Source organism: Denticeps clupeoides, chromosome 7 (assembly GCF_900700375.1).
Source record: "Denticeps clupeoides chromosome 7, fDenClu1.1, whole genome shotgun sequence".
Lineage (NCBI taxonomy): Eukaryota > Metazoa > Chordata > Actinopteri > Clupeiformes > Denticipitidae > Denticeps > Denticeps clupeoides.
The window spans coordinates 2,618,679-2,634,028 of record NC_041713.1 but is presented as its reverse complement, the minus strand read 5'-3'; the positions used below and the strand labels follow the sequence as shown (position 1 = coordinate 2,634,028).

General features: G+C 49.4%; 3 protein-coding genes across 3 annotated transcripts in view; all 3 read left to right on the top strand.

Moving 5' to 3' along the window:
* nr2c2 (nuclear receptor subfamily 2, group C, member 2) lies at positions 1-10,783 on the top strand. The gene is made up of 14 exons (XM_028987252.1): positions 1-138; positions 1,965-2,065; positions 2,139-2,339; positions 3,588-3,693; positions 3,769-3,948; positions 5,286-5,433; positions 6,007-6,097; positions 6,326-6,459; positions 7,252-7,426; positions 7,534-7,655; positions 8,519-8,658; positions 9,025-9,162; positions 9,320-9,425; positions 9,501-10,783. Exons 2-14 carry the CDS (start codon positions 1,994-1,996, stop codon positions 9,673-9,675), a joined length of 1,788 nt encoding a protein of 595 aa, XP_028843085.1. The 5' UTR covers positions 1-138; positions 1,965-1,993; the 3' UTR covers positions 9,676-10,783.
* Positions 10,784-10,989: 206 nt separating this feature from the next.
* On the top strand, positions 10,990-13,702 carry ogg1 (8-oxoguanine DNA glycosylase). Its single transcript, XM_028985075.1, has 7 exons — positions 10,990-11,321; positions 11,410-11,720; positions 11,787-11,966; positions 12,520-12,698; positions 12,788-12,935; positions 13,041-13,090; positions 13,177-13,702. The coding sequence occupies exons 1-7, from the start codon at positions 11,212-11,214 to the stop codon at positions 13,339-13,341; spliced, it is 1,143 nt and encodes a 380-aa protein (XP_028840908.1). The 5' UTR covers positions 10,990-11,211; the 3' UTR covers positions 13,342-13,702.
* LOC114793372 (proline-rich transmembrane protein 3) overlaps positions 13,307-15,350 on the top strand; it is a 16,031-nt gene continuing 13,987 nt past the window's right edge. The window contains exon 1 of the mRNA XM_028985072.1: positions 13,307-13,382. The gene's annotated coding sequence lies outside the window, so the exon portion shown is untranslated. The remainder of the gene's footprint in view (positions 13,383-15,350) is intronic.

The following is a 15,350-nucleotide window of genomic DNA, read 5'->3' as shown; positions in this document are numbered from 1 at the left end:
AAAAAAAAAACGTCCCCGCGCGCTGGCGAAACGGGGTCACGAACTATGACCTTTCACAGGAGAAAAACGTAAACAAATGTATATTCTTTTTTTTGTAAATCTCACCGCGGGCCCGTCCTCCGGCGTGTAAACCCGCAGGTAAGCGGCGTTTTCGTTTATTGCCTTTCGGCCGCGACGCGACGCGCCGGGGAGGGAGGACCTCTTTCCCCGCCGACAGGCGTAGAGAAGGAGCCCGACTGGCGCAAAACGACCACGACCGGCGGTACACGCTCCCCGCGGACGTCCGTCCCCGACCGCGGGGCAAACGTCTACCGTGCCGCGGTGCCACTTCCCGGCGTCTCCCGACGAGCGGCGGCGCGGCGACGACAAAGAGCAGCTAGCCGCTAGCGGCTAACTAGCCGCGGTGAACCCGGCCCTTTTACCTTTAACATCGGAGGGCGGAGGTTCACACCGAACAAACATGGCGGGTTCGCGCCGACGTCCCGCGGCCGAATCCGCGCCAAATGGCGGCCGCTGCCTCTCCATTTTGACCCGTTTTTCTGCCCAATAACGAGCCCCGGCCAGACGGACGGGGGATACTGCGCGGGGCCCTCGGGGTCTCGTCGCACGGTCCCTCTGGGTGCACCGCAGACGCCCGAGGGCCGTGAGGAGCGGCGCCGCAGTCTCCTGCGAACCGCGCCTGTTACTTTCCACAAACTAAAATCTTACACACTTGCGACCGGCGACCAATCAGAACGCGGGAAGTGAGACCGACCAATCAGAACGCGCAAACAATACGGTGCCGAAGTGGAACTGACCAATCAGAACACCGAGCGGTCAAATCAGAACGCGGCGGCAACTCGATTTACATTATTAATACAAAGTCAAGTTCAAACCGTCTTGCAACCTCGGGAATGCGCAGAGGGTTGAAATCACGACGCTCAGTTGACACGCCTGTTGCAAAACTACTAGACTGTGTGCCTGGACGTGTCCAGTATCCCACTGAACTAGTTCCGGACAAGACAGCAGACGCCTGTCCGACTTCCTTAGTTCCGATACTGCATCCTGAAAGTGACGTGATTGTGACTGAGAAACACGTGAAATGTGTCCTCTGTATTTAACCATGGGTGGTAGTGGCCTTGTGGGTGACACGCTCGCCTATGAACCAGAAGACCCAGGTTCAAACCCCACTTACTTACTAACTAACATTGTGTCCCTGAGCAAGACACTTAACCCTGAGTGTCTCCAGGGGGGGACTGTCCCTGTAACTACTGGTTGTAAGTCGCTCTGGATAAGGGCGTCTGGTACAAGCTGTAAATGTTGATCCATCACCCCTGGGGAGCAGTGTGTGGGGACGAGGCCTTCATCATGGGGCCACCGCCCAGTCTCTGTGGAGATGCTGGCTATTGAGACGGGGTCCCCAAACATGCAAAGCCTACGGTCTATTACTGAGATCCAGAGAACCGACCTGATACTGCTGACCCTGAGGTGTGTGGCTCGTGTGTCGCTCTCAGGGAATTGGGAGTCGTTGTAAAAATAGAAGGCCAGGAAGTGAGCCGGGACGGAGGCGGGGGCCGCCCGCGCAATCGATCGCCTTCCAAATACAAATTGACCTCTGCGGCCCCCATCCCGTCTGTTGGCTCTTTCTCGCGGAGCACAGAGGTCATTACATGATCCTGACAGCTTCTCCTCTCTTTTTTTTTTTTTTTTTTTTTACCAGTCATCCCTCCATCATTAAGCCCCAAATCCTCAGCTTTTCGTTTCTTCTGTGTGTGTCCATAATTAACTAACATTACTATGACAAACAATATGGAGGCCTGAGCAGGAGAGTGAAGTGTGTGTGTGTGTGTCGACATAAATATCACCTGCAGGGGTGAGATTCCATGGACGTGCAATCCTGTCGACGGTAATGAGGTTCACTGAATTAGTTCGGGGGTATTTACAAGACACCCTGCTTTCTGTTTCTGTCCGTGTGTGTATTTTAGGTGCGGACACCTCCCTCCGTTCCTCAGTCATGAGTGGCTCCCCTCAGCATATTCAGATCATCTCTGCTGACTCCACAGTAAACACACCTCAGCGTATTCAGGTACACACACACACACACACGCATCAGATGCCTGTCGGGATGCCACGTCATTCTGTCCTATTTTCTCTCTCAGATTGTGGCCGACCAGCAGACCGGCCAGAAGATTCAGATAGTGACCGCGGTGGACCCGTCCTGCGCCCCGAAGCAGCAGTTCATCTTGGCCACGCCCGATGGCGCAGGGACAGGCAAAGTCATCCTGGCCTCTCCAGAGACCCAGAACGCCAAGCAGCTCATCTTCACCACGGCCGACAGCCTGATGCCAGGCAGGATCCAGGTCTCTGTTGTCCAAACGTCCTCCGATTGGTGTACATTTCGGATTAAGTGCTCACATTAAACAATTGTCTGACCGTCACAAAACGTTAGACAGGAAGTGGCTGTGTCCACATAGTGCATACATGTTGCATACGTTGCTGCTTTGAGGGGATGGAATCAGATTTGTGCCAAAATCTTGAAACAAAACTTTCCTAATATCAAACAAAAGTCACGTTTTATGTTTACGTAAATCGGAAGGTTGCCAGTTCGAATCCCCGAACCGCCAAGGCGCCACTGAGGTGCCACTGAGCAAAGCATCGTCCCCACACACTTATTTAACACACTGACTGTTAAATACAGAGGACACGTGTCACCGTGTGCTGTGCTGCTGTGTATCACAGTGACAATCACTTGTCATTTTGTGGCATCTGTAGCCTTGTCAAATATGAATGCTTTCTGTGTTGATAAATGATATTTGACCTCTGAACCTCGTCACTGCGACATTTGCCATCATGCATGAAAGGAGATTTGTGCACACGATCAACTGATTGTAAGTATTGAACAAATACGCTGATGTGATCTATATGCGATCACTAATAGCTGATGCTGCTCTGCGTGTTCTTGATGATCGAGTTCCGGGACAACGGAGCTGTCACTCAAACACCTGCTGGCCAATGAGGCGAAGCCCCGCCCACACAATAGAATCGGGCCAAAAGTCCAACTGTAATGTCAGGCAGCGTAAACGTAAAAACTGTAAAAACGAGAAGCGGAACTGAAAGTCTCACTAGCAAAAATAAAGAGCCAGATGTAAGCAAAAACGTATGATGTCGAAATTCCAGCCTCTTGTTTTGCATCTCAACGTTGCATTTTAGTTCGATATTAGGAAAGTTTAGTTTCAAAATTTTGCCACCAATCTTGAGTGTGACCACCCTCACAAAGTTGTGTATTCTGAACTCGGCCAAAGTCGGAACCCATCACGCTGCTCTAATGATCTGTGCCTGGCCTAGCGGTTAAGGAAGTGGCCCCGTAATCAGAAGGTTGCCGGTTCGAATCCCGATGCCACTGAGCAAAGCACCGTTCCCACACACTGCTCCCCGGGTGCCTGTCATGGCTGCCCACTGCTCACCAAGGGTGATGGTTAAATGCAGAGGACAAATTTCACTGTGTGTGCTGTGACGCTGATGTTTTTACCGGCAAACGCCGGTGGATTGGACTGGTTTCGGCTTTCCCCACGTTCACTCGTCATTTATTGGACCGCTCTGAATTGTAGATCGTGACGGATGCGGCGTCTGTGGAGAGGCTGCTGGGAAAGGCGGGGGAGTTGGGCCGGCCCCAGCCTGTGGAGTACTGTGTGGTGTGCGGAGACAAAGCCTCAGGTATACACACACACACACACATGCCCGGGCAGTGCTTGCATGTTCAGGGCGTGATGGTTGTGTGCTTGTGTTCAGGGAGGCATTACGGGGCGGTCAGCTGCGAGGGCTGCAAAGGCTTCTTCAAGCGCAGCGTGCGTAAGAGCCTGACCTACAGCTGCCGCAGCAACCAGGACTGCGTCGTCAACAAGCACCACCGCAACCGCTGCCAGTTCTGCCGCCTGCACAAGTGTCTGGAGATGGGCATGAAGATGGAGTGTGAGTGCGATTCAATTACGAATGTCGATATCAATTGTTCTACATTTACATTTACAGCATTTACCAGACGCCCTTATCCAGAACGTCTTACAGTCAGTAGTTACAGGGACAGTCCCGCCCTGGGGACACTCAGGGTTAAGTGTCCTGCTCAGGGACACGATGGTTGTAAGTGGGGTTTGAACCTGGGTCTTCTGGTTCATAGGCGAGGGTGTTACCCACTAGGCTAGGGTTCTACATGGCTTTACATGACGTTTTCAAATACGTCAGTGAGACGAGAGTTCAGGTCTGAACCAGGCGTCTTTCTGCCGTTCGTGGCATCAGGTGAGTGCGGACAGAACGTTGACCGGTTTTCTAACAACAGCAACAGCATTTATTTCTTATATAATCCATAATCACATACAGTCCGTATCAATGGGCTTCGACAGGCCCTACAGCTGACACCCAACCTTCTTGAACCTTCTTCACACTTGGACCTTCTGCACACAAGGAAAAGCTCCACACAAAATAAACTCTCGGAGAGAGAAAAAGAAGAAAGGAAGAAACGTTGGGAAGGTGATGATTTGTCCAATAAGAGTAAAGGTCCTACAGTTGTAGAGGCGGACAAGTCCAAAGTGTAGTATAGAGCGTCCATCCATGTTTGGAGGTCCTGGACGGGGCTCAAAACGTCCACGCGGGCATTCGGCCGGCTGCACGTTTCGATGGCGTCAGATAAACGCTGAGCATTAAACAGTGTCAAACGAACGGCAATCGTACGCAGCTACAAAGCGGAGCATTAACGTGTATGGCATTCTGGGGACATTCATCTCAAACCAAAATCCATATCAGTACCGACACTACTTTCCAACCAGAAAGTCACCAAGCAACGTCATTATGGCATAATCTATTTTGTTCTGCACTTCATCCAGGCAGAATCGTCCACGTCTGCATCGCGTTGCATCGATTACGAGAGGAATTTGAACCCTCCTTACATTTACATTTACAGCATTTATCAGACGCCCTCATCCCGACTTACAATCAGCAGTTACAGGGACAGTCTCAGGGTGGAAACACTCAGGGTGAAGTGTCTTGCTCAGGGACACAATGGTAGTAAGGGGGATTCGAACCCGGGTCTTCTGGTTCATAGGCGAGTGTGTTACCCACTAGGCTACTACCACCTTCCTTAGTCAGCAGTGATTTATTAAACTAAACCTCGGAACCAGTCATGGGAAAAGGATGTACCAGGATGCCGGGCACGAAAAAGTACATTTAGATTTTGAAGCACCCAGCTGATGATCAGTTCGGCCTTTTAAATGATTAAATTGTAGGCGTGTGTGTGTGTGTGTCTGTGTCTATAATAGCTGTGCAGAGTGAGAGGAAACCGATGGATCTACCAAGAGAAAAGCCAGCAAACTGCGCAGCCTCCACTGAGAAAATCTACATCCGTAAAGACCTGCGGAGCCCGCTGATCGCCACGCCCACTTTCATCACCGACAAGGACGGCTCACGGTACACACACACACACACACACACACACACACCTCTGCTGAGGGTAACATCGTGACAACCTTGTGAACTGCCTTAGCTATGCAATGCTTATTTTTATTACCATTAAACAGATAAAATGTCATTATGATTTGTGTCTGTGGTGTTCTATTGTTAGGAAAGTTGTTTCCTTTGATTCTGCCACTAGTAATCTTCATGGTTCCTATCTGAGAAAAGTCATGGACTTTGAAAAGTTCTTGAAAAGATTTGGAATATGAAAATAAACATTAAGTTCTGGAAAAGTCACTTATTTTGGATTGACACATGAGTGTATAAAGAAGTACATAGTTCCTGTAAGACTCCACGAGAAACATTTTTTCTACGTTTACAACTGCAACGCTTCCTTAACCGCTAGGCCACCACTGGACTGTGCATCAGGTCATCAGTAAATGTCATGTCTGACCAGCACACGCCATTACGTACGTCACTGCCGTTGAATCAGTTCCACTCTCAACTCTTCATCAGTGGCTTACAACACACACACACACAAGCCTGCTTATGGCCACGCCTCTTTTTTGTTTGTTTTGTTCCATGCAGGTCTGGTCTGCTGGACTCGGGCATGTTGGTTAACATCCAGCAGCCGCTGATTCAGGCAGACGGTACGTTGCTCCTGTCGACCGACTCAAAGGTAATTCTGACGTATATCTCAATTCACCAGATTTCTTGTAGATCATGTTTCACGTACAGTTTTTTTGTACTTTTAAACATCCCAGGAGTCTCTCCCATGTTTTTGTCCATATCGCCTAGCCCAACCATGGCACTAGTATTCCGCTTATTTCCAAGATAATTCTGTGTAAAGCGTGTAATTAGAATGAAAACCATCTGTAATCCGACCTGTCCCTCTAACTGCGGACAGGCCGAGTCCAGCCAGGGCGACCTGGGCACTCTGGCCAGTGTCGTGACCTCACTGGCCAACCTGAACGAGTCGTTGAACAACGGAGACTCTGCAGACTCGCCTCAGGAGGAGCAGTCAGCCAGCGACATAACACGGTAACATCCTGTGTGTGTGTGTGAGTGAGTGAGAACCCCGGTTCTCGGATAACACGACTGAGGTATCCCACTATGGGGTGCGCCCTCGGCGGTTCGTTTAAGATGGACCATTCGCAGCCGAGCACAGGGAGCCCCGCCTTCCCTATTTCAGTTGCTGCAGTCCACCGAAGTGGGGAGATTCCGCACTCATGTTGTCAGAGAACCGGGGTTCCATTAAGTAACCTGATGTTCTCTTTCAAACATTCCCTCGATATCTCACTATGGGAAAGATATGACTAACTATCAGCACCAACAATAAAGAACAGTACGAACAGTCTCGAGTGGAGACGCTGCAGTGTTGAGCCGGTAAAACCCAATAATATAACCTGCAGACTCCCGAATATCCTTAATCCACACTCGGGGACGGAAAAGGCGGGGGAACGCGATGCAGGTTTCCGAGGCAATCCGGAGGTTGCATCACCGGTGGATAGCATCCACTGCTGGGCCAAAAGACAATTCGACTGCTGAGGCTGGACTACTTTGGCCATAGCGATCTCTGGCCTGCAATGGCGAGCACCATGGTGCCCCGTGAAGTGTGCCAGGATCCAGCTGCCTCCACCGCTATTCTTTATAACTAATAAGAGGGAACAGCCAATCACAGGAGGTGTAGATTTAACATGGCCGATACATACACACATGAACCAACTGCATCGGTGTAAATTGACACCCTGCTCAGTGTGTTCCTGCAGGGGTCATAGGGGTCACTCCATTGCTTGTTCACAGGACTGTGTTTCTGTGTGTGTTTGTGCACAGTGCCTTTGATACTTTAGCTAAAGCACTGAATCCTGCTGAGATGAGGGCAGGACACAGCCTTTCAGATACTGAGTGCGTGGGCGGAGCCACCATCCAGGTGATCAGTCGCGATCAGGTGACTCCCATCATCGAGGTTGAAGGGCCACTTCTGACCGACTGTCACGTCACCTTTAAGGTACGTTGCCTGGCGGGTGGCGCTTCCTGCTCTTCCTCCTCACGATGAAGCTGTAGTGTAGCAGTGTCGTGATGTAGAGGCTGATGGCTCTCTTCCTCTCACTCCAGCTCACGATGCCCAGCCCGATGCCAGAGTATCTCAACGTCCACTACATCTGTGAGTCGGCGTCGCGCCTCCTCTTCCTCTCGATGCACTGGGCGCGTTCCATTCCTGCGTTTGTTGCTCTCGGGTGAGAACAGCAGCGGAATTGTTCTTTTTTTTTTTTCTGTGTGTGTACAATGGGGGGGAGTATTTGCCAGCCACTGTTTGTGCAAGTTGTCCCACTTAAAAAGATGAGATAGGTCTGTAATTTAATCATTGGTACACTTCAACTGTGTGAGACAGAATGTAAAAAAGTATTTTACACCTACAAACAAGAAGAAGCTGATCTATCCTTCACTCAGTATCTGTATTCATATAACCTGTTTGAACTGGTTATCTGTATAAAAGACGCCTGTCCACACCTTCAGTCAGTCAGACTTCCATGGCCGAGACCAGAGAGCTGTCTAAGGGGACACCAGGGACAAGATTGGCTCGTCGAAGTCTTGTGTAGGTGTACAATCTAACACAGGCAAGTAGCTTGGTGAGAAGAGATCAACTGTTGGAACAACTATTAGAAAATTTGAACCACTGACAATCTCCCTCGACCTGGGGACCTGAAGAGAGCTGGGACCACAGTAACAAAGGTTACTATTAGTAACAGACTACGTCGTCATGGATTAAAATCCAACAGCGCTCGACCAGCACATGTCCAGGCCCGTCTAAAGACCATCTGGATGATCCAGAGGAGGACTGGGAGAATGTCATGTGGCCAGATGAGACTGAAAAAGAAGTCATGTTTGGAGGGGGAAGAATGCAGAGTTGCTTCCTAAGAACACCACACCCACTGTGAAGCATGGGGGTGGAAACATTGGGACAGTGGGACAGGGGGACTGAGGAATGGGGCCATGTATCTCTCTCATCTTTATAACTTACACAATCGGTGGCTGCCAAATACTTTTTTGCCCCCCCCCTGTATTAACTGATATTTTGTACTATTGTGTGTGTGAGTAGACAGGAGTGTAACACATCTCTGGTACGAGCATGCTGGAATGAGCTCTTCACTCTGGGACTGTCTCAGTGTGCTCAGATCATGAATCTCTCCACCATCCTCGCTGCCATCGTCAACCACCTGCAGACCAGCATACAGGACGGTAGGAACCTCTGTCTCTGAAAGCGATTGTACTTCAGATGGCTTCGATGGTCGGGCTGTCTGCATCACTCAGGAGCAGATAAGCTGGAATCTGAGAAAAGCGGTGTGCCTCTAGATCGGAACGAATCCTTCCAGAATGATAGTTTGACTCCCTAGCCACACGACCATTTGTTTTGGGTGCATTCTGCAGATTCAATTCCAGCCCCACTTCTGTAAACTGTAATAGCACTTTTGTCGACTAGATTAGGCCTCCATGGAACACCATAGAATTTTTTTCCTCCAATCGCATTTAAATTTAAAGTCGAATTATTTGAATCTTACTGACTGAAATGCTACCTTTTTATTTCTGCTGCGCACTGTTCTGTAGAGAAGTTCTCAGGCGACCGGATAAAGCTGGTAATGGAGCACATCTGGAAGCTGCAGGAGTTCTGCAACAGCATGGCCAAGCTGGAGACAGACGGTTATGAGTACGCCTACCTGAAGGCCATCGTGCTTTTCAGCCCAGGTCAGTGTGGTGCTGCTATCTCTCTCTCTCTCTATCTATCTCTCTCTCTCTCTATCTATCTATCTATCTATCTATATATCTATATATATATATATCCGGAGAGAGAGATGAAAGAAGAAAAAATATCAGGTTTCTGATTGGCTACTTCTTATTTCAGACCACCCTGGCCTGAATAGCAGCACCCAGATAGAAAAGTTCCAGGAGAAAGCCCAGATGGAGCTGCAGGACTACGTCCAGAAGACGTACCCAGAGGACACGTACAGGTACTCCTAGACAGTTTGGTTGTTCTCTCAACGTGCTTGTCCTCCTTCTCACATTCTTCTGAATGGTTGGCACAGGTTGGCACGAATCCTCATGCGCCTGCCGGCCCTTCGGCTGATGAGTTCCAGCATAACGGAGGAGCTCTTCTTCACCGGCCTCATTGGCAGCGTCCCTATCGACAGCATCATTCCCTACATCCTCAAAATGGAGACGGCGGACTACAACAGCCAGATCACCGGGTCCACCGCGTGACCGGACCTCAGTTTCAAGTTCACATGTTTTTTTGTTTTTTTACATGAACAAGGTTCTCCTGGTCAGGATCTTTTTTTCTCTCTCCTTACATCAGCTGCGCCTGATCCTGCAGACCCGACTGCCTTTCTTTTGTATGTTTTCCGTAGCTGTAAAGCACTTAAGATGAGCCTTTAGCTGACGCACCTCTGCCTTTCATCAAACCGACATTGCTCTTCAGTTACGGCCGTTGATGGACAGAAAAACGGCCATTTCAGCAACGAATGGGCGACTGACTGAATGTCATGACTTTACACCTTTCCTTTGAAAGTTTGCTGCTTTTAAAAGACTACATGCAAAGTAAAAAAAAAAGTGACCACATGCTGGAACGGCCATGTGCGAGAATCTTGACAGATCAACATCTTCGACTGTTGTGACAATCAAGCAGCCAGTCACCCGTGAGAATGCACTTGTCTCGGATGTTCACTTCAACCACATCGGTTCATCGTTGGAAGAGTTCATCTGTACAATCCCATGCCATGAAGCGCCGCTGCACACTTTTAATTAGCAGTCAAGTACTAGGTATCTTTATTGCACGCTAGCGAATTGTGTGTAATTTATATCATGGATATATATGCAGAGGACGTTTTAAAAACATAAGTGTAATACAGAAGTAATATGTACAAAACGATATCCCTGGTAATGTGTACTGAAAGTACAGTTGTGCACTTCTGTTCGACGTGGACCTACGAACACAAAAAGAAATCTTTATAATCCTGAAAGATCCAATGTGGCTAGAGACAGAACATAATATAAGTCTTTAATTTTAATATGAACTGTACATCATTGTATATTTTTTAATTTCTGGGTTTCAAACTCAAGACTTTCTAAATGTTCAACTTTGTACTACATGTAACTTCATTAAAATGAATGCATGGTTTTTGTTAATTGGGGGCTTTTGTAAACCTCGCCGACCACCATTGTTTTTTTTTTGGTTGTTTTTTTTTGTACACCGTGAGTTTCTGTGCATGAGCTGATGCATTTTCTAACATGCTGTGAAGATGTGCTTTGAACATTGTGGCTTAGAGAAAATGTGGTCGACCTGATGTCTGATTAAAAGACATAAACGTGCAAAGAAGGATCTTTTAGTTGCTGATTGGTGTTTAATTATGAAAATATGAACATACTGCTCCAGACAGCTTCTACTCGCGGTAGCAGCGTGTCCCTAAAACTAAACCGTGTTTAGGACTTCGCGTTGTGGCAACACAACGCTGACCACTCCCATATACTTTTTTAGCCAATTGGCCTGGCGATGTGCTCCCACGTGACCAAACCGGAACTAACGCGTCAGTAGTTTTTTTTGGTTAGCCGTCTTTCGAGCTAATTTGTTCCCCTTACGATCAAATGGCTTTGGTCCCCTGGGTGGAAATATTAAACGCTGTGTAATCGAGTGGAAATATACGATGTTTTTCTGAACACATATGGACTGGAGTCAGGAGTTCCGAACGCGAAATTTACTGTCCCCTCCACGCCGCTGACGTAAGTCTGCTCTGTTCGGACATGTCCCAGCATGCCTTGCTCTCAGTGGGGTCCAAAGCGTGGCGGTCTCTGCTCTGCCCGCGGTCCGAGCTTCGACTGGACCTCACTCTTGGGTGTGGACAGACCTTCCGGTACCTACTCGCTTCCTTTTAAACCAGTTATTCTGGCACACCTGCATGTGTAACGATAAGCTGAGTTGACCTCTGACCTCCACCACAGTTGGCGGGAGACGGGCCCAGACCACTGGACGGGCGTGATGGGGGGTCGGGTGTGGACCCTCACCCAGACAGACCACGCCCTGTGGTACTACGTGTACAGTCGTCATGGCATGAAGGCGGAGCCTTCACCAACGGGACAGGGGCTGGAGGGCGGGGCCAACAGGAGCGTTAAGACGGAAGAGGCGGGGCTGGACGTGAAGGAGGAGGAGCTTTTGAGAGATTATTTTCAGTTAGATGTTGGGCTGCAGGATTTGTACAGAGACTGGTCTCACCGTGACCGGCACTTCGCCCTGGTGGCCGACGTCTTCTCTGGTGGGGCACGCAGTGTGTGACTGTCGTGTCTTATTTGTTGTCGTTAAATGTTTTTCCCCCACGTAGGTGTGCGTATGATCAGACAGGACCCCGTGGAGTGTCTCTTCTCCTTCATCTGCAGCTCCAACAACCATGTTTCTCGCATCCAGGCCATGGTGGAGAAACTCTGTCACACTCTGGGGGCTCGTCTTACCACACTGGACCAAACACACTACCACGATTTCCCCACCCTGCACAAGCTCGCAGGTACACCCACACCATCATCTTTACATTTACAGCATTTACCAGACGCCCTTATCCAGAGTGACTTACAATCAGTAGTGACAGGGACAGTCCCCCCCCTGGAGACACTCAGGGTTAAATGTCTTGCTCAGGGACACAAAGGTAGTAAGTGGGGTTTGAACCTGGGTCTCCTGGTTCATAGGCGAGCGTGTTACCCACTAGGCTACTACCCACCATCACATACCTCCAAACCCCTCACTGTTAAAGTGAAAGTGAAGTGATTGTCACATGTGATACACAGCAGCAAAGCACACGGTGCACACAGTGAAATTTGTCCTCTGCATTTATCCCATCACCCTTAGTGAGCAGTGGGCGGCCATGACAGGCGCCCGGGGAGCAGTGTGTGGGGACGGTGCTTTGCTCAGTGACACCTCAGTGGCACCTTGGCAGATCGTGATTCGAACCGGCAACCTTCTGATTATGGGGCCGCTTCCTTAACCGCTAGGCCACCACTGCCCCAGTGTTAAACCCGCACATGTACACGCACACACACTTACAGGGTGTGATGTTCTACCAGACAGCAGTGTGGAGGCGTGTTTGCGACTGCTGGGTTTCGGGTACCGCGCCCGGTTCGTGCAGCAGAGCGCCCGCCTGATCCTGGACTCCCATGGTCCCGACTGGTTGATGCAGCTCCGCCGCCGGCCCTACCCAGAGGTCCGCGGGGCGCTGCGCGCCCTGCCCGGGGTCGGCCTCAAGGTCAGCAGGACAGTAGTGCGTTCTCGGGTCACGCCGGCGTGCGCGGGTCTGACCCCCTTCCTGCCGCTGCCTGTGTCCTGTGCGCTCAGGTGGCCGACTGTGTGTGTCTGATGTCCCTGGACAAGGCCGGCGCCGTTCCTGTGGACACGCACATCTGGCAGATCGCCAGGCGGGACTACAGCTTCGGCGCGGGGAGCGTCCGGAAGAGTCTAACGGACCGCCTGTACCAGGAGATCGGTGAGTGCGGATGCTGATCTCAGAACAGCTTCCTGCCTGACTCTCCGGTATCCAGTTGTGACTTCTGCGTATGAAATGATTCAGATTATCCTCATTTCTGCACAGGCGATTTCTTCAGACAGCTGTGGGGTCCCAACGCCGGCTGGGCTCAGTCTGTACGTGGCTACATCTGTACGTTTTTTTTATTTTTTTTATTATTAAGCGTATTAATTCCCACATCTCCCTTCCTGCTGTTGGCCAGGTCCTGTTCTGCGCAGACCTGAAGAAGTTCCAGCATCTGAAGATGGCCGGGAGGGACGGGGGTGACGAGGCTGGTGGAGAGGAGGAGGGGAAGAGCAGGAAAAGGAGGAGGGTGGCGGCCGCCGGACGCAAGCGCGACGATGCTGTAAAGGAAGAGGGCGAGTGAGGGCGAGCGCTTCGTCGTTTGGCCACAGGGTGGAGCTGCAGGTCAGCGGCGACCCTTGACCCTGCCGCATGTTTGTTTTACTGGTGCTGATTCTGAAGTTTACCTCTCATCATACAATGGGGGAAAAGAATGGGAAAAAATTTTATTATGTGCAACATCGTTTGATGGTTTTTAATAAATCCGGTGTGTTTCCGGATCTTATCTGGTCGATTCGGCTACCTCGGAACGCGTCATATTACCACACCGCCTCCCTCCGGGCCCCACCGGCCCAGATGCGGGTCGGAGCCAATCGGATCTCTGTGTGCGGAGGATGACTAACGCGGTGGCGGTTTCTAATAAAGCTGGACTATGTGACGCTGTGTGTATCGGACCTGTGTTTGGTCTCTAAGGGCGTTTTTTGCTCTTATCGTCCTGTGTGTGTGTGTGTGTGTGTGTGTGTGCACCTGGGCTTCAGTAACTTTTGAGTTGGAAGTTTTTGTGGTTTGGGTTACATAAAAACGCCTTACGTAAATGTGTGTGTGTGTCTACATGTGCGGTCCTGTGTGCTTGTGCAGCCATCTGTGTTAATAAGTGATTCAGCTTTTGTCGAGTTGTATCTGGCAGTGCGGTGGTCCTGCTTTAGGGCAGAGGGGGACGATTCGGTCAACAGGACCCACACGCGGTCTAGAGCAGATATAAAGTATTATGTAAGCGGTAGTGTGTTCACTGCTTCTGTAATGAACACACACACACACCACTCTTTGCTCCAGGCTGTGTGTGTGTGTTTATTTCCTCTAAAAATAGAGTTTTAACCAGTTACACATATAATAATGTTCATTTTCTCAAATAAATACACATAAATTAATACACATATAATAAATGTAACTACTTTTTTTTTTATTAAATTCCAACTTGGCTGACCATATTCTGCAACCATGGCGACGCACCCAGCTGCATTCAGTTTCCTTTTCCAAAAATTATTACATTTAACATTTATCCTGAGCGACTTACAATCAGGAGACACTCAGGGTTAAGTGTCCTGCTCAGGGACACAATGGTAGTTAGTGGGATTTGAACCTGGGTCTTCTGGTTCACAGGCCAGTGTGTTACCCGCTAGGCCACTACCACAATATTAGCTCTCCTGTGCACTTTATCACGTCCCCCTTCCTTTCATGGGTAAAGGACGGGCAGAGCCAGCAGCCATCCTGTGATCAGAACCTGACCCCTGAGCTGGACCTCAGTCCCCAACGCACACAGACAGACAGACAGAAAGACAGACAGGAGCTGAAGGATTCTTGTCCCTTTTGAACAGAATGAGATGTTAGAAGATGAAAGTGGTCAGCAGCTGCACCCATAAAACCAGCCGGACAATAAACGTCACTTGATGAGAGGACTGCGTTCTTTGGACGAACTTGAGAAGCTATGGTAGGTCAGGGGTCAGCAGTAGATGAGGTGAATAGACTGGTCAAATCCATATTTTCATAATCACATATTTATTATAAATGCATTAAATATATATTCTATAGCAATCGGCAGTGGAGCAGGCTTCCACTGTTGCTCACGTCCACTGTTCCTCATGTCCAGGGTCTTTTTTTTTCGGGGGGCCCAGGGGGACACATTTTTTAACTGACGCTGAAAAGGCCAGCAGGGTGTGAGTGTGTGTGTGTGTGTGTGTGTCTCTCAATCTGTGATTAACACAGAGAGAAAGTCCAGACACCCCATCTGTCTATCACAATTTTACAGGCCGGGAACATTTGTACTAACTGTACTTTTATATTGTCTTTTTATATCTGACACTTTTCTTGTGACTTCACCTGTACTGGGTTAAATTGCAGCTTCCTGGGCTTCAATTCTTTGTTTAACATCAAGATGACTGCTGAGTCGCAGATTTCCGTCCTTTAGATGTGTATACATGTGTGTGTATGTGTGTGTGTGTGTGTGTGTGTTTGGTGGTTGGTTTGGTATATGTGTTGAGTTGAGTGTTGTATGTGTATATGTTGTGTGTATATGTATATGTGTGTGTGTGTGTG

Coding starts and splice junctions, on each gene's coding strand:
- nr2c2 (XM_028987252.1), top strand. CDS start 1,994: ATGAGTGGCTCCCCTCAGCATATTCAGATCATCTCTGCTGACTCCACA. Junction 2,340..3,587: donor TGATGCCAGGCAGGATCCAG/GTCTCTGTTGTC, acceptor TCTGAATTGTAG/ATCGTGACGGATGCGGCGTC. Junction 7,427..7,533: donor ACTGTCACGTCACCTTTAAG/GTACGTTGCCTG, acceptor CTCTCACTCCAG/CTCACGATGCCCAGCCCGAT.
- ogg1 (XM_028985075.1), top strand. CDS start 11,212: ATGTCCCAGCATGCCTTGCTCTCAGTGGGGTCCAAAGCGTGGCGGTCT. Junction 11,721..11,786: donor GGTGGCCGACGTCTTCTCTG/GTGGGGCACGCA, acceptor TCCCCCACGTAG/GTGTGCGTATGATCAGACAG. Junction 13,091..13,176: donor ACGCCGGCTGGGCTCAGTCT/GTACGTGGCTAC, acceptor GCTGTTGGCCAG/GTCCTGTTCTGCGCAGACCT.